The sequence below is a fragment of the Seriola dumerili genome, unplaced genomic scaffold (genome assembly GCF_002260705.1).
Source record: "Seriola dumerili isolate Sdu_G_001 unplaced genomic scaffold, Sdu_1.0 BDQW01000331.1, whole genome shotgun sequence".
In the NCBI taxonomy this organism is placed as follows: Eukaryota; Metazoa; Chordata; class Actinopteri; order Carangiformes; family Carangidae; genus Seriola; species Seriola dumerili.
Window position 1 is genome coordinate 12,948,274 of NW_019174586.1, and position 25,589 is coordinate 12,973,862.

At 41.1% G+C, this 25,589-nt stretch overlaps 1 protein-coding gene across 1 annotated transcript in view; it reads right to left on the bottom strand.

The window, feature by feature from the left end:
• Nucleotides 1-9,857: 9,857 nt before the first annotated feature.
• The window catches only part of cplx2 (complexin 2), a 36,047-nt gene continuing 20,315 nt past the window's right edge, over nt 9,858-25,589 (bottom strand). Inside the window, exons 2-4 of the mRNA XM_022760051.1 lie at nt 21,293-21,479; nt 11,743-11,918; nt 9,858-11,560 (exon numbers count right to left, since the gene is read on the bottom strand). Of these exons, the coding sequence (XP_022615772.1) occupies nt 11,363-11,560; nt 11,743-11,918; nt 21,293-21,323 (405 nt within the window). The 5' untranslated portion in view covers nt 21,324-21,479 and the 3' untranslated portion in view covers nt 9,858-11,362. The remainder of the gene's footprint in view (nt 11,561-11,742; nt 11,919-21,292; nt 21,480-25,589) is intronic.

Genomic DNA, 25,589 nt, shown 5'->3' on the forward strand with positions numbered 1-25,589 from the left:
AGAGAGTTTTCCCTTTTCAATAAATTTTCCCCCAAAAAATCTAAATTTTTAGTTTAAAATTTAAAATTCTATGTTTTAAAACTATAATTTTATATTTTCAAATACAGAATAGGGGCAGAATGACTAAAATTAAATTCCATACATATCCATGCTGTGTCGGCACAGAAGAGAGAGAGCACTTTAAATGTAAATGAGGCTCTCGTGTTGACAGGTTTTCTGATGCGGGAGCCAACATATCAACAGCTGGGATCTGGCCTCAGGTTGGGTCAGGCCACAGATCAACCAAAGCACTGACCTGATGTAAATCCTCACAGCACCTGGGAGCTCTGCTGCCCCCGTGTCTGACCTTTGATGTGTTAATGTTCTCGCCTTTAATTTTTCCAAGATGCTACACAGAGAGTCACACAGCGTCCTCACTCATGCAGACACGTTCAAGAACGCTGGAAATGTTTCACGCACTAATGGTGTTGCATATTTTTCTCAACATTTATCACTTGGGGGGGAAAAAAACCCCAAAACAGCAGAAAGATTTAGATTAATGGTGGTTCATCAACAACAAAACTGGGCAAGATGGCCGACGAGAATTCAAAACTAGTTTGGCAACTCTTGTGCCACATACTCAAGGTTTCTCCAAGCCTAAAAAAAATGACTTGATCTTGGCACATATCTGTCCCTCAGGACTGAACAGTCATTCACTTCTACACTGGTATTGCACTGTGAAATACATGTGAAGCAAAACTGTGCACTTGTCCCAGTCCTGGCCCAAGCACTGCATGAAGGTTGGCCGAGCCGGACGTGACAAACATGCGTATTAATGTATAACCTTTGCTATAATGATACTACACTTCTTTAACTGTAGTAGAAAACTATTACATGTATCTTATTAAGTCATGTAGGTCTGTTGACGCCTTAAAGTCTTATTTAGTAACTTGTTTTCAGCATAAATCAACTTGTTTAAAGAATCAAATCTCATTTCCCTTGATTCTAGTCGCAGACACGGTACATACAGGATGTGTTTTTAGATATATCTGCATTTGTATAGTGGAGAGGTGAAGATTTGTGATGCTCTTCTGGCCCTCTCGTGGTTAATATTTCAACCAGGTAAGAAAATGAGACACATCCGCTTTCCTAATTTATCCTGCCCCCAATTCTCAGCTGTAATTTCTTTAGAGCCATCTCCTTGCCTTCCCTTCACTGTCATCGATCAGTCTCCTCTGTAATCCCTCTGTGACACTCCCTCCCATCCACTTCTGTTTCTTTCCGTTTCTTTCCTCCTTCCTGCCATTTTCGGTTCAAATGTCTGTGATTTTCCCTCCTGGCTTTGTTCCAGTGCAGCTGAGGGTCCCACCCCTGCACGAAAAATACAGGGACCCACACAGGAAATACACACACATGCTATACATGCCATCTGCTTGCTGACCGATGGCGTCATTTCAGAGACGCATGTATGAAACAGTTGAAACCAAGTTATAAATACTTTTTTATGTGAATTTGACAAATGATTTGTTCATCCAACATTTTAGTTAAAAGCAAAACATTTCAACAAAACTGGCCAGATTCTCTTGAAATGTTGTTGTGGGTATGAAAGATATGAAACACTAATGAGCAGATTTACATTAAATTTACTTTAGATAATCATGATGATTCCTACAGCAGTATTTTGTTGACCTTTACTCCAGCACCACCATCGGGTCAAAACCTCCGTTTGAAAACAAAAAGCTCTAAATCTAATGCACACTTACCTGCACATTCATGCTCCTCTGAGGACGAACCTTTCCCATTTTGCTCAGTCCATCATGGTCAGCTCTCCGTCAGCGCCACCTTCAGTCGACCTTCAGAGGATAAAGTCAAAACCTGGACATGAAATTTACTCTGCACAATCCAGAGGTTGAACCCCTTCTGATTTTTACAAGACCTCATGACCTTTACTCTTGCACGGCCCTCAGGACAAAGTGTATAAAAACAGAAAAATCCCCTCTGGTGGGATGTAATGACCGTAGGTGCCTCTAGAGGCCGCTGGTACACCTTCAGACCAGGGTTTATGTTTTCGGGTTGTCCGCCGTCCCATTCTTGTGAACGTGGTAACTCAGTAACACCTTCAGGGAATTTCTTCAAATTTGGCACAAACGTCCAGTTGGACTCAAAGATGAACTGATTAGAATTTGATCATCAAAGGTCAAAGTTCAAGGTCACTGTGACGTTGCAAAAAACAGTTTTTGCCATAACGCACAGATTAATATGCTAATTATGACACAATTTAACTCAAATGTCTTGTAAGGATAACTGAAGTGATGACATTTTCTACCCAAAAGGTCAAAGGTCAACTTCACCCTGACATCATAATGTTCTGCAAAAACACTTATTCAATACTGTAACTCAGGAAAGGGAGACTGTGACCATATTTCCTGCAACTTGGCTGATTGGCGGAGGGATACAACCATGAGGAGGTGATTCTATTTGACCTTTTCTATTTAACAATAGAGAGGGAGATGACAACATCAAGTGTAAGCCAAGTCAAAACTAAGACCTCTTGGCTACTGCACCTACAGCTGCTGAATGAACCATCAGGTGAACTTTATTATATCCGAAGGAAAAGCCGCCTGTGTGCATACTGCCTTTAAATAATGACGCTGTATTGTCTTTATATTGTCTAAATGTTACATGTTACTTTGAGCAGAAACACAAGGGAAAATATAATTATACACATTCAAAAAATACAGTGTATACGCCTGCCTTCAGAAAAACAGGGTGAAAGAACACACACATATACACAAACACACATGCACACACACTATTATACAACCTCTGTTCTTGGCATTTACAGTGTCCCTGTTAAATGTGACCGTTGGCTGAAGTAAAGAGCTAATCTCCCTCCCTCCACATGTAAATGCCTCGTGTTGAGTTTTTCCTCAGGAGGCAGAACTACACTGAACCACTTCTCCGCCGTCTGTCATTCAAAGCCCATTAACAAGAGAAGTCTATAGGTCTGTGGAAATGACAAACAGCCCACACACATCAATCTGTCAGTGAGTCTTTCATTGAGGATTAACAAGACCGTAAAAGAGCAAATCACCGCTGGTAATTTATCAGTGACAAAACACTGAGGAAGGCAGCAGCAGCACAGAGACGCAGGTTTGAGTTTCTGGACAACAGTGTGGATGTATGTAAATGTAGTGAGTGTAATCCGCCTTTTAAACACTCATCTTTTTATATTTCAAATTTGGGACATTACTGTTGTTTGATGTCTTCATTCGTCATTCATTGACATTAACAGAGGCCTATTAATATCACACTCTGCTAGCTTTTGGGCAATGACTGATTCAAATGAACAACAGGCTTTTACAACAACTCTCCTCAGTTACCACCCTGTTCTTCAATTATAAAATATCAAGCTTAGTACGTAACCTGACTCTTTAACAGTCAGATTTGAGAGTTCCTTATCAAAAACATTTGTTTATGTTCAAAGTAAAAAAATATAAATCAGTATATTATCATCGGACTTGTTAAACTAAGGTTCTAGTTTAAAGGAAAATTCCATTAAAATCCTCATTCTTTTGAATAAACTCCACTTGGATCACAACAGTTACAACAGTGACCCAAACATGGCTAAAAACAGAACTTCTACCAATTGCTGTTCACTTTTGTTGCTATGTTCGCTAATGTTGGTCATTAACAAAAAATAAAAACAGATATGCAAGAAATATAAATAAATACATTTAAAAAAAAAAATCAAAAAAAAAATCAGTGTTTGAACAAACAAAAAGTAATTATGCTGCAGGACTGGTCCAAGAAACCAAAACAGGCCTAAACAGGAAATACACACAGCTTTAAAAGTATTTTACTATGACACCCTGTGTGTCTGGTGTCTGCGATAGTGTAACATTATCAACCCTTAACATACTGTAAGTATACACACACACACACACACACTGAGGCTTTTTGTGGGATTTGTAAACATTTGTTGTCTGTGCCTTTGGTGATTAATAAATTCAGGAGGAGCTTTATTAATACCCTGGAACATGAAGCAAACTATTTAATTTAACAAGAGATTTCTTTAATTAAACAGCTCAGTCACTGAGGGAATACTAAACACAACTAAACACAGGGAGGCCAAAACAGTTTCCTCAGCCATGTGCTTCAAGGACCAGTTCAATTTGTATAAATCATTTACTGTATATAGCTTACTGTATAAAGTAAATCAAATCCACAAAAAACTTCACAGATCCAAAAAGAAATCCAGAGCAAGCACTCATCTTACAAGTAACCCATCTTTGTTAGTTTTTTTTACCTCATGTCTTCAGTATCAACTGCAGTTCACTCAGGAGATACATCTTGGCTGATCAACAGTGACTTTATGTTTATGATGGGAGTAACATCCATGACCAGCGAACTTTTAGTACCGGTGGTAAACAAATCGGTGTTTCTCTCGTAGGTGAACGTGCGCCATTTTGATTCTAATCAATTTCCGCTCTGAGCGAAGCCCCGCCCCTTAGTTACTGTTACTATGCATAAGCTTAGTGGCGCTATTACACTGTTTACACTGATAAAGTCGGCAGATTTGCTTCTTAAAATTGTTTTGTTAAACTAATGTGTTTCTTTTAGACTTTCGGCTTCTCATTTTTAACTGGAGACAGATCAAGTTCAACTGAAACAACTGCACCGTGAATTGATACTAGAAGATGTGGCTAGGTCATTAGCTAAGAATTATGCTAGTTGTGCCTAGCACAACTAGCCCAGTTTTATTTTCATTTATGAGCTATACATATCAGTATTTTGGCTGTTGCTGATCAACATGGGTGTTTTCTATTATATTATTTAGCTGAGGAACTGGTTGTTTTCTCCCAGCTACCTGCGATCCTTCCAGCCTATACACCAAGTATAATATCAAACAGTAAACAGAGCTTAAAATAGCAGTAATGGTTACCCATTTGACTTGAGTTAAAACTTCAATACAATGACTTCACTGCAGATACTGTATGAAAGCATAACGCATTCACTTGAGAAATTCTGCTTATTTCATTAATTCTGGGATAATTATCTAGTTAATTGGGGAAAACAGAGGATTTTGTCTTTTTAGAGAAGTTTTCTTTAAAAATAATAATAATAATAATTCCTGCTCTTTTTTTAACAACAATTATCTCAATTCTGAGAAAAGTTTTCTTAATTTTTTTTTTTTTAAATGGATTTTTTTTCAAGTGATTGCATTACACTCTCTTAGTTACTGAAACCAACGGTTTGTGAAAAAATACCATTGAAGTATAGACAAGCAAAACAGAGAATAAAAACATAGGTAAGCTTTTTATAAACCTTTTTATTTGTGTTATGCATTTAATCTCCAAAAAGAATGATTCATTTCCATTGATGAGACAGTTTTACAGTGATTGGGCTCCACATACAGTATATGACATGCAATTAAGGAAAAAAATAGCAAAAGAACTCATATTTTACATTCTTAACCTCTGCACCCTGAAATTATTTTCACCCTGAATTAAAACGAAAGACCCTCTTGATTCACATAAAAATCCTTTTCCCTTTTTCAGTTGTTTGTCCCTTTTTTAATATACGTTTTTTTAAAATTGTTTCACTCATTTCTTTCACAATTTTGATGTTGTCACCAGTCTACATCCACATCATTACCGGCCCCTCCACCGAGAGCTGGACATGGTCACACATCATCAGCAAACTTTTGAACAACACCAAATGTGTTGGTTGGCACTTGTGGCCAAACTTAAAGGACGCCTGCCAGGTATTGAACCTCAGTCACTATGGTGGTGGGTAAGGTTTTTTTTGTTTTTTTTACCTATCATACCTTTCAACTTTACTATTTCGATGGCTGGCGGACAGGAAATAAAACACAGCCAGTTGATAGCAGTGACTCCTTGGATGCCATAACGTTGTCAGTGTAACATTTCAACGTACTCTAGTGCAAAATGCCAAAAAAGACTGGAATGTATCACAGAGTTTCTCTTCACAGTAACAGTTGTGCTCACAGCTAACAGGAGCTGACCAAAAATATCGACTTCCGCTGGCGGGAAAAGTAAACATGGTGATAAGACGGGCGCGGTGTCTCGGTAAAACATTCACTAAGTGTTCACTTCTAGATCTACTGGCAGGATTCAGCAGGGCAGTAACAATAATAGTCATGTGTTCACGTTAAAAACGTTAGGAAAAAGGCAAATGTTATGGCATCATCGCTGCGTTCAGGAAGAGTCACGCCTCGTTTGGAGTTGGATGAACAATAAAGTTTAAAGGGAAGTTTTTTATCCTAAAATATTCTCTCCATCTCAGTCTTTGCATTTCATAACGTTATATTTAATAAGTAAACATCCATGGCATATCTTTTGGACTCTGCCAGTGTAAATTCTTTTGTGTCGATATATTGTAACAGTCATGAGAAAATCACCAAACCTAACGGAGAATCTTAGCTTTTTTTTGTTTGTTTGTTTTGTTTGAGGGAGGATGAATTGTGGTTTTGAATGGCAGTTCTGAGGCAAGCCTGTTTCTCAGATCTCTGAATGTTTCTGTGCTCCTGACAACAGAAGATGCTTTGATAATCCAGTTTTTCGGTTGCAGTCTCTTTAGCTTGAGTCTCCCCAAAAAACAAAACATCCCATAAATGGGTAGCGTTTGAGATGAGACGTTTCAGAGGAAACACCTGCCAAGAGATGATGTAGCTGTTTCACGTCTTTGAGGCCTTTCATTTCAAAATCTACACTTGCGTTTTTCTTCCCTCTCATTCACCCACAGATCTGTTAGGAAAATATACAGTTTATATATTCCATGTAAAATAATCCTTATTGTTTATAACCCCCTACTTAAGGAACAACTCCTTGTTTTTACACTAATGTACATCAAATCAAGGATTGTATCTAAAACAACATGTCGCTCTACAAACACAGTTTTCCACACTGAAGGATCTCATGCAACCAGAGTTAATAAAACGACAATACGTCAAATCAGGACAAGCACGGATGCGACAGATGAGTTACCACTAACCTCACATACAGATGACATGGTAATAGCCCTTTTCAAAGGCAGTTCACAAGCTGTGACGCCTCGAGACGAGTCCCGCTGAGAGACTATTTTACATACAGAGGATGTATGGCTGTAGTTTCCATGAAGGGCCCATGAATTAAGCCTAGTCCAGGATTTATGTTCCCCCTTTTCCCTATCCACCCTGGGGCATTACAATACTTGAAAAAGCTTACTCCAGGCGCTGTAGGTGAAACTGTCTTGTCCTCAGGTGCAGGGGGAATTGTGTAAATCCCTGTGTCGATGTAATAAATCAAATAAACTGAGTAGATTCTCCGCAGACAACTCAAAGTATACCACACTCATAATCAATGCAACCATTTTATCCTATGTGGCTGACGCTCATGCATTATTCCAACATGGGTGGTTAGTTTATGAATATGAGCAGTGCGACTGGGTTGGTCTCTTATACAGAGACATGGGGATTTGCATGATGTACTTTACATTGAAATAAAAATGGAGTAAAATCTTTAGTACTACACCAAAAAAAGAAAATATTTTAGTTAAACATCTACTCTTTTTTTTAAATTGCACGTCCCCCATTTTCCTTTTAAAAGCCTTAATAAATCTGAGAGTTGACGTCTTCAGGCCGTGATCACAGAGGACGAGTTTGTCTCTCGGTCGCTGGAAGAATCGAATTCAAATCATCTTCATCTTACTAATTAGTTTGAGTTTACATGTCTTGATTGCTTTAGCGTGCTCAAGAGGCAGTCAGGGTATCGTGGCCATACATGAACTAACTTGAGTTGAAGCTGTTTGGCCATAGGACATTGGCGTATACTGACACGTGAGTGTGCATCAAGACGACGTCAGTGACTTGACTGACATTTAACAAAGCATACGCTGCTAGTGTGTGTTGCCCTACATGCTTCCTTTTTAGCCAATACAGTTGTTTACATTTGCTGCGTAATGGCTTTCACTTTACACACCTGACTGCAGCTGGAAACATCTTTGTTCACAGCTGTGTAATGGACTGAGAGCTCTGCACCTGCAAATTTGTAGTGTTGTTAGAAAAATTACAGCTGCCACCTTCAGTAAGACGTTTGTGTTTTTGCAGAACTTGTACAAATTGGGATTAAAGGTGATGAAAATATTCTGAATTGTGGGTAACAAGCATTCGATTCATGTTAAACTGTGAGCAGCGGGGGGCTACAGTCAGAGCTGGGATCTGTTGTAAGGAACCTGCTTTAGAAACTACACTAAACTTAAAGTGATCAACTGGTCAAATGGTTTTTATAGCTGGGACTAAAAATATTTACTTTTTTGGAACCGTGACCAACATTTTTGTTATATTTCTCTATTTTGGAATTGGGGCATAGCTAGCTTGTTGTAGTGACGCCCTCAGTTAAGCTTTGCGTCTCAGCTGAATAACCAAGCTCCTGTGTGATCACGGCCTTAAACCTCATCAAAGCTCCACTCAGTCAACAAAGCACTTCGGACACTCAACAAGCTCATCGTACAGCCGAACCTTCTGGATCCAATGCACATGATTCTGTTGCCTGGAGACTCCTACAGAAACAGGAAATTGTCTATTTTTTTTTGTCTTTTGACATTTGGTGTATTCTCTTCTCTACCAAACATTTGCATGCTCAACATTTGAAAGGAATGTGTTAAGTATTAATTTTTTTTTTTTATAGACATGGCGCAACTAGGGAGGTGCCCCAGTTTCTGCCTGTGCACAAAATAGTTCAAAGACACATTTACGTAGTATAAACCAGGACTATATGAATCAAAGACATGGTCTCACGTCACAGACACGTAGAAAGACACACACACATAAACACACACTTAGAGTACATGTAGTACACTGAGACAATTATAACAATGGCTTCTTTTTTCTACGTACATTTTCCTTGCGTATACATTAGTATACATGTTTAAAGATACAAGAATGGTGAGGATTTACAAACAGATATGCAAATATCTTTCTTAAGTTTTTTTTTTTTTAACAGAAAACAAATATGAGACAGATAACGTTCAATGCTGAAATATCTTCTTTTCATCATTTTAAGTAATTATTGCAATCTAAACAATATGGCTTCGTCTAGTGAAAAGTCCTATCTGAGCTAGAAAATGAAAAGAAGGAAAATGTTCTTATAATGATTATGACAACTTCATCATTAGTCTTATTAATCCTTTAAGTTATTCTAAGTTACAAACTCATGGAACAATGTATTACTCTTACATCGTCGCATAACTAACCACTGAAAAGCCACCGGATCATTTAGGAATAACCAACATGCTTTGTTTTATTGATAAATGTCTATATATCCAGGTAGTTTCACTAAATAGAGATTGTTTCCATTTACAGCACATCTACGTAAATGCTATATGACAAATCACTATGATATTTAGTTGGATTAAGAGATGCAGGATGCAGAATATACGCAACTCTGAATGAGCTCTTTTCGGGCAGTGAGATGCGACAACTCACGGACCAGTTTTTCTCAGTCTACGGTTCAATTATCTAGTCGTATTTAGCCATGGAATACTTTAGTGGAAACAGGAGAGTATCATTTTAGTTTAGCAGTGGTCTTTGGAATGGATAATTTCTCCCACAGGCCTCACACATAAAAAATAAAAGAAAACGAGTTCGGCATGCATGCCTTTGTTTCGGCGGTGACAAAAGAAATAGTAAGGTCTCACCAGTATTTCTTTGGTCTCGATGTTGATGAAATTCGGTTAAGGTAAGCTTATGCATTAAAAGATGAGGAGGAATGTTAGCTCAGCTGGAATGTGAATTAAATCACATTTTCGGTTGCACTAAAACAAATCTGCGACACATTCAAAAAAAAGTAATAATTAAATTATAAAAAACCCAGACATTGTCTTGCGCTTGCACTTATATGTAAAGTAGAAAAAAAGGAAAAAAAGTATGAATAAATAGTTCAAATTAAGAGCCACTTAAAAGCAACAGTTAGTCAAGTGCTTAATGTAGAACCCACTTTTATCCAATCATGGATGGCATGACAGGAAATGACAACATGTACAGTACCAGCTACCCCAACTGTTTCCCAATGGTTAATGCTTTGATTGTCAATGGGGACCACACTACCTAAAATCATGATGACTCGGTTCGACCTTTACTTTGAGCTGTGTTTAAATCTGTACTTTCCGACAAAACTGCAGTGATTTATTTTTGAAAATGGGATTCAAACAAGGTACAAAGAGTCTTGTTTGCTTTCATGGATGATACCTTGATTTTAAATTCATATGCTGATATGAATTCTCGACATGTTCAAGATCTTGTGTTTTACTTTTTTCACATGATGGCAGTCTAACTAGCTGACAGGCCTAGAAAGTCTAGCTTTTGTAAAACTAGATGTGAAAGTAGGCAGGAAATAAAACCTTCTTCAGCAATCAGATCTTTGGAAGCTCGTGGCCAGTGGATTATGTTTTTAAGTAGTTTTTAGACTTTTAAGCCTTCGAATCTTTGGAATTTCCAGAAGTCCCTGGTTTGAACTTTTGGAAACCCAAAAATACACCAGCTAGCTAAACTAATATCAAATACATTATTCCAAAAGTGTCTGATCTTTGTATCTGTGAATACGTGCCTGCATGCGACCAACAACTGTACACCTGTTTGACTTAAAATATAACCCTCATTTACAATTCCTCTGCTGGAGGAGATGATATGAAGGCACATGTCCTAAAAACTCAAATGCTGATTTTATTTTATTTTTTTTAATATAAAGACCTACGCCAGGTTCATAAAAGTAGAAAACACCCACTGAAATTAACAAAACATGCTCCATCTACTGGAAAACATGGTGGCAGTGCCATTTGAAAAACCACAGAGGCAAGAGGACAGAAATGTCAACTGCCCTTCTTTTAAGGGAATACTGTTCTGCATTGGTCACCAACAGATGATGGCCAACCAATCAAAATGTCTTATCTGAACAGGTGTAAAAATAAGAACAAGAAAAAGGACAAAAAACATACTAATTGTAAGAAATGTGCTAAGTGGCAGTTGAAAGGTTGTACAGCAAATTGTGGCAAATAAAAGGGGGAAGAATGACGCAATCGTCGAGGAGTAGAAAAGAAGAAAGTAAAAGATTTCTAGAAAGGCAGTGTGTAGCCTCTAACAGTTTGGCAAGAACCCTCCTCCCGAATCCCAACAACTTCTACATGCCCCAAATCTAAACTCAAACCCTTCCTGCTTACAAATACCCCAACCAGTTCAAGTCCCCCAGTTTTTCCTCTCCCCAAACCTTCAACGTTTGCTCAACCCAGAGTCCCTGACACAAAGATCCCCTCCTCCCTTTGCCCCGCAGCCTAGCCCAGGCCAGACTGGACCCTGAACTTAGGGTTCGTTTGATTTGCTTCTCTTTTACTTCTTGAACATGTCCTGTAGAGGTCCGGGCAGAAACTTGAGGACAGTGTCGAGGATACTCTCCTCGTCCTCCTCATCGTCATCTCCGCAGCCCCTCGGGATCGCCTTCTTTGGACGTGTCAGTGACCCCTCGCAGGCCTGCTCCATGGCTGCTTTCTCCTCCGCCTCTTTCTCCTCCTTCTTCTTCAGTCCATACTGAAAGGAGAGAGGACAAGAGGTGATATGCAGGGAAAGAAACTTAGGGTGAATGAGAATTAAGATACAGGGACAGTTTAGTTTAGCAGTTTGCTTAGCAGCTGTTAAAACTGTACAAGGTGTACATTGGCGTGACGTGCTGGACGCTGTTTTGGGCCACTGACCACTGAGTGTTTTCTCACCTTGTCCCTGATGGTCTGTCGTACTTTTTCCCTCTCTGCCTCCATGCGGGCGTGTTTGGCCTTCCTCTCCTCCTCCTGCTGCCTCAGCGCCTCCTGCCGCTCCTCCTCCTTCTTGGCTGCATCCGGATCCTTCTCTTCCTCCCCACCCAGCATCTTACCCATGTCTTTGGTGGCTCCTGGACAGGAAAAAAAACAAAACATGGATATCACAGTTAAACATGAGCTGCTTTCCAATCTGGGTACATGTTTGTCATGACATTTCACGTCAGATCTAAACATCTCTGTGGCTTCAATACTCCAGGAGGTCGATCCTCCGCTTCCATACTCCACTGTACGTGTAGAGAATAAAGTGGTACTACTTCAGTACCAAAAAGTAAAACCATAGGAATGGAACTAGCAAACTGCTATTGCATCATATTGCAGCCTTGGACAGAGCTACCGATACACTTGCAGCGATATTGCAGTACGTCCACCTGCTATACTCAGGCAACAGTATGAAACACTCTTGAATTACCCTGCAATTTTCTCCCCCTGTACCTTTTCTTTAAATAGTTTGTAGCAGCTGGAGGTGTTGTGCTCAAGGGCACTTAAGAGGTTATAGTTACTTGGAGAGGAAGAACATTTGCCTCCTTTCCCACAGCCAGATCTGGTCACATTAAGATCATGTGATAAAACCTGAGCTTAAATCAAGGGGTTAAAAAAACAAGGAAATTCATTCCTTCTGTCAAAGATTTGCTAAATTCATACGATATATTCAAATGAAGTCATCCAATAACAGACCACATACACACTGACACCCACGCCTGTCATTTCCAACTATGAAACACTGTCAGCAGTTCTGGGGATTATATGTTGACAGTGTTTCCTGAGGATCCTTGAGGCGTCTTGGAAAACAAGAAGGAAGAAGAGGAGCCAGCTGGAAAAACTTCAAAGAACCACTGAGACAGAGGAAGACACATTTCTTCCATCCGGTGTCAACCATCTGTGAGCCCTACCTGTACCTCAGCATCCAGGCAACACGCTCACTCTGATTTATACCTGAATGATTACACCTAGATTAGTGCAAGTAATATATGTTCGCTTCATGGCACATTACAGGGAGAGCTAAAGCTTTTCAAGTGTCGGGTCACTGCAAATGGTGGAAACTGGAGTTTGAGGGCTAAACTAACTATCTAAACTAGTGGTGAAACAATCAATTGATTAGCTGATTGAAAGAAAATGAAGCAGTAGCCATTTTTATTAAAACAATTTAAAGTTATTTATCAAGAAGAAATGCCAAACATGCTATCATCTAGATTCAGCTTCTCAAATGTGAGAATTTGTTGCTTTACTCTGTTTATATTGATGTAAATTCAATATCTTTGGGTTTTAAACTGTTGCTTGGACAATACAAGCAATTTAAAGACATTAGCTTTGACCCTGGGAAATTGTGACAGGCCTTTTTGACTTTGATTTTATTGCATTTCATTAGACTGATTAATTAAAAAATAACTGACATGTTAATTGATAATGAAAAGGTGCTGATGATGGCGGCTCGACTGGAGGTTCTGGGGGGTTAAATGCCTTGCACAGAGGCTCCTGCACAGTGGTCCGCTTCAGTCCCTGCTCTTACACCAGACTCACCTCTTTATCTGTGACAGAAGCTGCTTCCTAGATGTGAAAGCGACTCCCTCCGGCCTATCGATAATGCCGTTGTTGCCTCCCTCTGATCGATAGTAAATACAGGACCACCTGAGAGTGTATGAATTATGGATCCTCCGGCGGAGAGAAAACTTCATCTGGGTATTGATCTGCCTCTGCCGACCTAGTTTGCCATCCAGTGGCTTTTTTTAGCCAGAGCCAGAATCAGGGCTAAATATGTTTCACCACTGAGGACAGTGTTTGAGGAAAGGCAAACGTATTAACAATGAAAAGCTGCGTATTTTCTGCATCGTCTCCCATAGGTTCTCTAGCTGACTTCTACGTAGGACACATGCTAAAGACAGGCTAAGTTATGCTGACCGTATTTCCTCTTTTAAATGCCTTACATATGCCACACAGCGGAGACTATCCAATAGCAACAGCTAATGGACGGTTTCACTAAAATGTGGTGCAAACACATTTATAATTCCCAGTGGGTTTTCTACCTGTCCATTACACCAAGATAGCTGCGTTCATGTTCCCTCTAAAACTAATGACGAAATTCCTGTAAGCCTCAGCTAATGAAGCTAATGAGCATGCAGTGTGGCAATATTGAGCTGATTACGCTCAAAGACATTCAACGCCAATATATTTTTTTAATTGTTTCTCGCTAAAACTTCTGCACATAGTCATGAACTGACCAAAACTTCCACCTTCTCTAGTTGCTGACAGAGAAATTTGGGAACCAGAAATGTCATTAAACATTAATGTTTCTGACATTGTTATTGATTACCCACCCATCAACCTTCACGGACATATTGTGGTCATTTAGTGTTATGTGGCAGTAAAAACCTGAGTTACTGCCTCTTTAAGTACAAGAGAGAACATTTTGGAGTAAATGGCTCTGAAGAAATGTGGCTTTAAGGACTGTGTGGTTCCCTCTTGGGTTTGTGGACCCAGGGGTGGCCGGTCCTGTCGCTCTGCAGCAGACTCATACAGTGGTACTAATTGCCCTGCTGCGCTTTGTGGTGGCAGAAAACCTGAGGATGACAAATTAGCTCACAGATGGTGGTTGGGTGGGTGGGTGGGGGCCCACATGTTCTCCAGGACTCACTGGGGAGCCGGGTTAAGGTCAGACTGTCCGTTGTGTCGTTGTGTTAAAACAGTCAAACACACCGTATGTACAAGAACTATGTGCATGTGTGTGTGAGCAAACACCTAAAGGGTTTCCCTGGATTACAAACGTCTGTTTTCCTAAAGAACGAGACCTTTTAAGTTATGATCCATGAGAGGTGTACAGGAGGAAATATGAGGATCTATGTCATTTGAACAGCTGCCTGTGGAGATTACATTTCACTACGTGCGCATCTTGTGCCGTGGTCCACATTCAGACCCTCTTTAACCCGGATCAGGGCCAGACCGTTGGCGGCAGGGGTGCAGATTCAGAGGACGCCAGGAATAAAAGAATTAAGAATATGATCAATTAAAGGACGTACAGACTCTTTCTTTGGTACAGAACATTTCATGATGAAGGTGAATGAAATTGGAAAGTCATTAGGTAGGTAGGTAGATCATACATCGATCCATCCATTCCCCCTCCTCTGTCCTTCTCATGTGACCTCTACTGCTCCTTGCCCCTCCCCCTCGGTTTTTGTTTCCCTTTTCCGCCATTAAAGTGATATTTCAGCACTAATTTGATTCAGTGGTCTTCCTCTTCTTTCATCCTACCACCTCCATTCATTTATCTCTTCTCTTCTCTTTTTTATTTCTTCTTTTACTCAGAATTTCGTTCCACCATTTGATTCCCAACGATCACTTTAACGCACTAACATCACTGCAGTTAAGACTCGTTTATTCCTCCTCTTTCCTTTCCTTTACCTCTCGTCTGTCTCTGTCCATCAGTCCGTTAGAGGCCAGCTGACGGATTTGCTCGGCAGACAAAGGTGGGCAATTTGAGGTTAAGTGCGCAAACGGCCCCAGTCCTCTTGTTGTGCATTAAATCACTCATTACTTCATTCAGTCTTTCCATGGGCCGCATCTTTGTGCCGACGGGGTTTTTAATGCAGGAAAGCTCTCAATTTGAAGAGGCGGAGATACAGTGGCATTACGGGTCCAGCGCAGCTCCTCGAGCGCTTCAGCAGACGCCCAAACAAACAACAAACACCGGGCAACGGAGAGCCCCCGAGGATGAGATTTGATTGATCAAGTGGATTTGGTTGAAGCTGATTAAGGCATAAAGTGAATAACATCCACTCCAAATGTGAAAGTGCATCTTTCTCTCTTTATTTTTCACTTCCATCCACACTAATTATGGCTTTCTGAAGATACTCGTGAACATCTGAGAGCCTGCGCAGCGGGACCGTAGTCTGCCGAGGCTTTCAGAGGAGCTCATGAAATCATGTTTCTGCTGAGCCAAGAATCTATAAAACATTAAATTATGTTCCATATTTTGTTAAAGCGTTTGCTTTTCCAGTAATAGAAAGAGAGGAGGTTATTTGTTAGTGAATCGTGTTGGTGTTGCTGGAGCAAAGACTCCCCGGGTAAGAGGTTAAATAAATGATCATCTCGAGCCGCGGCCGCAGAGCGAAGACAGCATCTCTTGGACTAGAAGATGTCATATAATATTTATCTGAAAAAGCAAACTGGGCTGTAACATAACTGAACCAGTGCGGCCCTGCACCCAGTCCTCGCTGCTGGAAGGCTGATCACTACTGTCCAGAGAGCAGGGCACAGAGATTTTAAAAAACAGAGAGAATAGAAGAAGGAAGGAAAAACAAGAAGAAATGAGGGAAGACGTTCGAGGTTGATAGTAAAAGTTTAGATTAAAAAACTGATGGAAGTGAAAATGAGTTTGTAGCATGGAGTAGACCAAAACTGTTTTTATACCAGGCTGTAAACATGTTTGTTTCTGCTGTAAAGTTGGACATTTTAACATGGGAGTCTATGGAGACTGACTCGCTGTTGGAGCCAGACTCTAGTGGTCGTTAGAGGAACTGCAGCTTTCGTGCACTTCTGTGTTGGTTTCGTTTTTCAGCCCTGGATGTTTCTGCTTGTTGCTGCATTTTTTGGGATCGGTGTGAGCGTCGGTTCCTCAGAAATCATCCGTAAACTACGTTACTGCTGCGAAGGTGCTCAGATGTTCATGAGTGTCTTCAAAGAGCTGTAATTAGTGAAGAGAAAAGGGCGAAATAAAGAGAAAAGGATGCACTTTCAGACTTCAAACTAGGATATAAAGATGCTTACTTATTTGCTGGATGGAGACACACTTAACTCACATGTTAGTTTTCTGCAGCATTTCTTTCAATGGGACGTATCAGAGAAGAAGAAGTGTAAAGGGAAAGTAAAATGGGAGAAGCAGAGAGGAGGAGGCCTGATGACAGAGAAAATGAGGATGGTTAGGAGGAGAACTCCAGACACAGGAAGTCAGAGAGACAAGCCATGGACCATTTACTCTCCCCTCCGTCAGCCAGATGGATAGCAGTGCTGCTGGGTAATTTGTTAGGGGTGGAGGGGTTTGAAAAATGGAGCTCATTTTAATAATGAATGACCTCCACTGCAAAAGTTACGCCCTCATAAGTCACATGAGCGGCTGGACCGACTGCTGCATCGATCAGATGTTTGGGCGGCCTCGTGGTTATGTCACTGGATGTTCACCGGTCTCACAAACCCACAATGTTCTGCTGAAGTGCTCTTGAGCATCGTAATCCGTGCGGTCCTTTGTGTGTGGACAACTAATCAACCTGCCCGTGGCTTCCTGTTATTGCACCGTCCTCGCTCCCTCATCTTCAACCCACCTGCACAGGAAATGAAACAGCAACCTACACCCGCCTGGTCAGGACCGGGGTCACGCCGATTCCTCCACAGATTATCTTTATATTATCTTTAATTTGAGAAAGAGGGCGAGGTTCACATGTTTGATATCCTGCTGAGGTCAGAAAAGGAAGGAAGTAGATATCGGGAACAGAATGAATGTTTTGATGGCATCTTTCTTGAGACAAGGAGTGGGACGTTCAGAGTCTTAGAGGTTGCATCTTATACGTAAATAACAAATGTCAGATACGCACACGACCAACATGTGTCACTTTATATTTGCTCACTCATGCACTCTCGTGTGGCAGCGTTGTAAAGTAATAAAAGAATTGTCTCTAAAAAAAATCCCTGAATATTTTTTGACAATTTAAATTAACTTTGATCTTTGCTCATTTAAAATGCAGCAAAAGAAAAACAAAAACTCTTTATAAAACTGTTTATGTTGTTTCTATTTTCCATGACCGCTCGACAAAGTTAACCACGTTGTTATTATAGTAACCATGACAACAAAGATCGTCTCACGTTGAGGAAGTACTGATTTTAACCCAAATCACCATCTTTCCCGAAAACTTAACCAAGTAGTTTTTGCACGTAGACATGACCAAGCCATGACTGTTTATTACCGTAACCATGGCAACGAAGGTCCGGGACGGTGCCGTCAGTACAATCTTCAATAACGCGGAAACAACATGGGAATTCACTCCGATTATCGGGGGAAAGCCACAACGTAGACAAGCAGAACAACGTTAACATTTAGCATGTTAGTGTAACATATTGATATCAAGACGTTAAGTTGCATCAAATTACACCTTAGTCATCAGGATCTTCGTTTGGAGACAAAGTTTCTACCACATACAGCTTCACAATTCCCATAGCCACTAGTTTAAAAATAAAAGCAGTTGAGTGAGGTCCACACCCTGGTCCGTGGATCCAGCACGCCGTCCTGGACTGATTGATCTAACACAACGTGGAAACTCTGATGAATCCGATTTCTAATTAAACAACCAGTAAATACAATCTGTGGCCCACGGCTGAAATCTATACTCTCAGTCTGCACCAATGAAAGGTTCAGGAGGTGTCTAACATCTAATGACATTAGCGAGGGCCTGGATCGTGTGTGTGTGTGTGTGTGTGTGTGTGTGTCGGGCTAAATTAGATAAAAGTTTGAATGCAGCTAAATTGGACAGAGAGGACGGCTTTGTGGGTGTTTGTGTGGATATCGAAAGCTCCCGAACAGCGACTAAATGGACCCAGTGCTCAAACCGTTTTCTTACTTTTAAACTGGTTTATTTTGTAAATCCGTAAAATATCGAGTTAAAAAACAAGACAGATGTGAAAATCTTATTTGGTTTGTGCCTCCACAGTCTTTCCTATGCATGAGAAAAACACTGCAGGGTTGTTGTTAGATTGATATCCTGACACGCCCTCCTCAACACAACGCTCTGATTGGCTGCAGTACACTTCATCTCCGAATGGTCTCATTTTCCCCCGGGACTCTACCACAAATCAAACCTCATCTGTGTGTGTGTGTGTGTGTGTGTGTGTGTTTTGTGTGCTTTTCTTTCCCTCAGTGCATGTGTTTTTGTATTTGTATTTGTGTGTGTGTGTGTGTGTGCAGCTGCTTGTATATATTCATGGATGACCAGCTGTGTCCCAAAGAAATAAATGCCAGTCTGTTCCAGGAGAAAAGGTCACAGCACTAGACCGCACCTCTCCAGGAGGTAAATTACAACACTTCAACCTGGGATGGATGGGGGGGGGGTAGAGGGGTAGAGGGGTAAACTGCTTTACTGTAGCTTATAACACGCACAGAAGGAGGGGTTGGTGGAGGGAGAGAAAAGGTGGAGGTTGTATGATAGAGTCAAAGTAAAGGGAAAATAAATGTTACAGCCTGTGACACTCACAGTGGAAAAGATGGATGGATGGAAAATGGAAGAAGGAGTACGACCTGAATGGACGGAAGATGGAGGAGAGTACGGTGCAAGGAGAGAGTGTGACGGAGGGATGGAGAGAGGGGAGGTTTCCCCCGTCCCCGGCTACACCGGGAGAGACAGAGGGACAGATTGATGGATGAAGAGATGGAGGGAGACCCGACGGTGTTCAGACTCGGCGTGATGTGAATTTTCATCTGGTACGAATTCGACTTGTGGTTTTTTGGCAGTTCGGGTTTATAAACTGACAGCGGGAGTGAGGAGACTGTAAAATTCCTCAAATAAATACGTGAAACAACAGAAATGTCATATTTGCATCACATTTTCGACATTTTTTTAATCATGATTTGCATTTTCTTTTGCAGATCTAACAACAACTTTTGGGTAAAATTTGCTCAAACTTGACTTACTGTTAGCAAAGAAGCAGCTCCCCCTGGTGGCTCAGCAGATACCACAACTAGAAATCTTTACTCCTAATATGAACTGCTTTGTTTTCTGCCGCAGCACGGTGGCAACAGGAAACAATAACGTCCAATCAGAGCTGAGTATGTAAAGTTCACATTTAACATTTAATCCATCTGCAAACTTTAGGTCCGTGAGGAGAGAAAGAGCCTGAAAAAAAACAAAACATGTCTCATCATGGAGCCGATTCAGCTGACACATCACATGACCCAGATCTCTATCTTAGGTCACGTGACCACTTGTTTCCTCAGCAGCTCCATTTGCTGAATGATTATTGTAAAATTCAGTTGAAAGGTTCAAAAGCTAGTGAGCGGAGCTTTGATTTTTCTTCACCCTACACTGTTCCCAAAGGTCAAGAATAAAAGTCTCTGCTCGTGTCTATTTTTTTATCCATTCATTCATTATTTAATCACACCACCTCTAAATTTTACTCAGAGGAAATGCGTAATGAGTTGATCACAAGCTTTCAGTCACTAGGAAGAGAGGGAGAAGAAAACAAAGGAGAGAAATGAAACGAAGGAGAAGATTTAAGATAGGGAAAGATTTAGACGTGCAAAGAAAGCACAGGAATGAAAACCAGGAGGAATAAATGAAAAGGGGGGGGGGGGGGTTGAATGAGGAAGAGGAGGAGTAGAAATAAAGGAGTGATGGGGGATGAGAGAGTCAGGGAGGGCAGGGAGAGCTATAAAGGAGTAAATCTCATTTCATTGTGGCTGCTGGTCACTGAGCTGATGAAGCTAGATGAGAGGCTTGATTTAAGGAGACATTGACCTCTGGCCCCGGGTGGGTGGGGGGGGGGGGTCACAGGCTTCTTTATGTTGCTCTTGTTGAGCGACTCCGACCTCTAACGTACAAGTCACCTGGGATTCACATGAAAACCAGGGGCAAGAATAAGGACTGACACATTATCTTGATGAGTATTCTGTGAGGGACAGACATGAGCTCTTGGTTGAAATTATCCAATAATTAGGAACAGGACTGATATACATCTCCTCCGTCTGATGAGCTCGGTCCATTTTTAAAACAAAACTACGCTCGGAAAAGACTTTGAGAACGTGAGTCGCCTCTAAATTTGTTAATTCTGTATCAAAATCCTCATAATAATTTAAATGTATTGAGACACATGAGGCAGATTTTATCAGTACGTCGTCGTTCATGAGAAATCCTTCATAAAGAGCTTTTTTCTTTCTCCTTTCTCCAACAAATTTCACTAAAAAACACAAAAGATTCTAAACAAACCAATAAAGAAAACAGACTATATTATTTCAGGGATCCAGTCCTGTGATTATTTATTCATCCTGTCTCACCTGAAACTGTTGTTAAGGAGTCAACACAGTCACAAACACATCAGCTGATGTTTTAAAGCTTTATAAACTAAAACTACAGTAACATCTGTGACATCTCCTGCTGCAAAAACACCCACCACAAAACACGCCGCCTACAGAGATCTTTACCTTCCTTCCTGTACCTGCTTGTTATGGACTGGATGTTGTAGTGTAATGTTAGTGAGACTGAAAAGCACTAGAGAAAAAGACTGTTCTGTGTTGTCACGCACAAAAAGTTGGCGTGCGGGCCCCTTCTTCACTGCAGCGCCCTCGAGCAAAGCCCCTTCACCCTCAATCACTGCAGTGAAGCTGCTCAGTGGGAAACAGCCTCCATGTGTAACTCTGTGAATCGTCTCAGCGAAGACTCCCCAGATAAACAACAGCTACAGTTGGAGTACTCACCACCTAGAGCTTGTTTCATTACGAAATCCATGGTTCCTGCTGATTCGTACGGTTGTTCTTCTCAAAGCCGAAGAGAGCTGAGCATGTAGCCACCGAGCTGCGGGATCTGTGGGCGTCTCGATCCGTCTCGCTTTCCCCCTTTTCCTCTGTCGTGATGCCGAGCGTCGTCTCTGACTCTCTGCTGGACCTGAGGGGAGAAGTTTGAGATCATTTAATACACGGCTGATCAGACTTGACTTAAGTCACGTTCATCAAACAGCTTCAGTGCCGCTGTAAACAGGAACTCTTTCCCGCTATAAGAAAGAGTTGAGTTTGCAATTTTGTCTCCAGTCCATCAATAAAGACGCTGAATACAAGGATGTGTCGAGCCAGACGGCGGCAGCGGATCACGCTGATGTTAAAACAACAGATAAGTGGATCTTCTTAACACTCTTTACCCCTGTGACAGGAATCCTGTAGATCAATACTGAGGCCGTTTGCAGCGAGTGGCCGTTCTGCCTGTAACTCAACACCAGCGGATCAGTCATCTTCTGTTGCTAACTGCTCATGAATATTTCACGGCAAATGAAATGATGGTTATTTTCATCTAAAAACGTACATGACACACATCCAACATCTCCAGTATGCAGATTGAGAAAAAAATCTGCTTATATCCATCCATACGGATGTTGCACATAAATATCCACACTTGCACCGTGTGCAAAGGAAATCCTCTCCACAGCAGAAGAATAGTCACATCCATATTTTCTCATTAATATTTCATAAACCACGGCGGTCACACTGTCTCAGTTTCTGAAGCTACTTCCCCCCATTTCCATCTTTCCTGGAAATACAATCCATTTGTGTGTCATTCTGGCTTTTACTGCAAGACTGCCTCAATGCACAAACACCTTGAATATCTGCTGCCAATTTCATAGCAGTCCATCTGATACGTGTCGGGATATTCCCCTCTGAACCACGCACGTCAACCCCCCGTCACCAAAGTCTGCAGGATTCACCCACTCCACAGCGGTCAATCCTCCGCGTGGTGACACCAGCATTGGCTAAAAATGCACCTTCATGCTCCATAAGCCTCATTCCTCCTTCTGGACTTCCTGGATCATATTTCACCGTCTCACTAGAACCTGAAACAACACGAAACAACACCAGAGCGGAAAAACCAGGAGCCGATTGGTGCTGGTCGTTACATGTTCAAACTGTGGGAGGTTGGGTGATGATTCTTGCCCTTGCTGCTGCTGCTGCTGCTTTACTGGCTGGTTGGAGGCAAAAGCCTGAGCAGAGAGACTTGGACTGGAAGAAAACGGGTGTGAAAATCTTTCAGCCTTTGAATTTGAAGTTGGTTTTCACATTGTTTTTGGACAGTGGTGATTAGAGCGACTGCAGCTGCCTTAATTACTGCTGGTTGCTCATTGGTTTATGTTGAATGTGAAGCTCTGTGCTGTGCTCCTGTATCTACCTGATAAACTCTTCCACTGCACCTCTGTCAACCCAGATGAAATCTCCATTTATTGCACCTGGTGAACCAGAACAGCATTTCCATCTTGAAGCAGGATCCCTCCCGCTCTCCTCCCTGAGCGCCCCGGTGTCATTCCGCTATGCCAATATTTGCCGGTGCTGAATGGAGCCGGGATGAGACGGGACGGGGCGGCAGATTGAGCTGCACAGCTTATTCTGGGAGGCAACAGGGGAGACGAGGCCGAGAGGGATGACAATCCATTTGTAACTGTGACCGAGCGCTTCAGGGGGTGAAGCACCTCATTTCCATAAACACACACACGTGCGCACGCACACATGCACACGCACACACGCACAGGATTTCAATAATAGGACCACAAATGTGTGCTGATGCAAAATATGAAAAACACAAAATGCTTCACACTTAACCTAAGCTGTGTGTGTGTGTGCACGTACATTACTGAGTGTGTGTGTGTGTGTGTGTGTGTGTGTGTGTCCATACAGAAGCCCCATAACCCTAAAAAGATAAGTGGTATGGCTAATGAATGAATGAATAAACAAACAAGGATGTACACACACACACGCACACACACACACACACACACACACACGACGGGACAATGACAGACTCGTGCTGTGACTGAGAAGACTGCAAACGTATTTACCTCCTGATGGACGGTGTTTGTTGCATGTGAATCTTTCTGTCTTTAATTAAAACTGCCACGAGGTGAAAAGACTGTGATGTGAACAGAAGCGTGATCAGTGATAAAATAACTGTTTGAACTGATCGTCAGCAGATCTCTGGCGTCCCGCGGCGTCGGACTCTCAGCGATTTGTTTGGCTGCCTTTTTTTGCCTGTTGCTGGCCAAACTAGTTACTGGGTTTCCTTTATTTGAACATGATCAGATTTTCTCTGGCGAACAGAACCTCAGAATCAGCCCTGAAGTGAGACTCAGACGTATTTATCTCTTTCATTTGGTCCTGGTGGGACCGTGTGATCGTAACGTCCCCTGCGTTCAAGGATGAATTCAGAGCTCTTTCTCCTCATTTCCTGCCACTTCCTGTCCCGTCTCCTATTTCTCACAAAGTGCTACATAACCCCAAAATCCTGAAACATGAACCTGCTCTTGATATTAAAGTCGTCTACGAGTACGAACACGTGAAACACGGAGTCGAGGTGAATGTGACAGACTGAACGCAGCGCGAGTAAAATCCAGGATAAGAAATGATGAATCCAAAAAAGTATATACCTGAGATTTCTCTTTGTAAACATCCCAGCATTCACTCTGAAAGGTCAGAGGTCACGGCCGCTCGTCATTCACCTATTGTACTCATCTAAAAATGCGTCTTCATGCAGCAGAAGGAAAAGAAAACTTTAACAAACACTGAGACATTTTCGCCTCTTGGATCGAAAAAGAAGAAGAAGAAGAAGAAGAAGCACAATTGTCTTCTACATTATTTTATGTTTGTTGTTACATTGAATTTTGCTGCTGTGGTTTCGTGTGTGTGTGTGTGTGTGTGTGTGTGTGTGTGTGTGTGTGTGTGTTTGTGTGTGTGGCCTCTGGTGTTTGTGGTCTGGCAGCAGAACATTTCTCTTATCGTTACAGAAACAGACTCAAGGACACGTTAATGGAATAAAGGAAAGATTCTGCTGTCTGACAAGGACATCTGGAAGAGGAGGACACACACACACACACACACACACACACACACACACACACACACACTTCCATATTGCGTATTGATCAGTGGATCTCAGCCTCTATGACACCGTCACTGTTGAACTTCTTCTTCTATACATTCAGTCACGTGTGCTGGTAGTTTTCTCCTCAGACAAAGGAAGTGATGAGTTCAATGTTTCTGGTTTTGGTTGGAATTAACAGAACTGCACTTCTCTACTCCACTAAACTCCTCAGAAACAGGTTTTTCTTCTCCTTTTCTTCTCTTTATCTCTGGCATCTTTTCTCTCCGTCTCTCCCTCAATGACTTTTGTTATCTCGCTCCATCCTTTCTCTCTCGCTAATTATCTCTTTCATTTGTTTGTCTTCTTCCTCTCTCTTTTTTATTGCTGCTTTATCTCTTGTTCTCCTACAGCTACACACAACAACCCAACAACACACACACACTAAACACACACACCACATGTACATCTACTCTTTCTATGACTGAACCATCTGTTGCACAAACACACACAGGAAGCTTATTATTTCTAAAAAGGAAAACTATGTAAAAATGTACTTTATACATATTTTATTTTTTATAGTTCATGATATTTAAGCTAATTATTGTTTTGTCTTAATTTATATTTTTATCTTCAACATTTGTGCCACTACAGAGATGCTCTAAATTACATAGTTGTGCAATGACCAATAAAAGTATTCTATTCTATTCTATTCTATTCTATTCTATTCTATTCTATTATATGAGCTAATGACTGAATGTGGACTCACCTGTGCCACTGTCTTAAACAAAAAGGGAGGATTAGACCATTAACTTTTGAACTTTAGCATTAAAACGGCTGCAACTAATGTTTTCTGGGTCCAATCCAAAAAATGTATATAATAATAAATTGAGGAAATTACAAAATGATTTAATTAGACGCTAAATAAAGTCAAGATTTGACATTTTTACCTGTTAATCAGTTAATATTTGAGGTGTTTTATCAAAATAGTTTTTTTTTAGCTTTTAGGTGTTTTTTTAATCTTTATTTTATTTATTCAATTACATGTACTGAGCATCTTCAGCACAATAAACTACTGTCTTATGTTAATTATCTATTTTATTGTATAGTGAAATTCACTTCTGATTTTATTTGATGTCAAAATGTGGCTTTTTCTTGTAA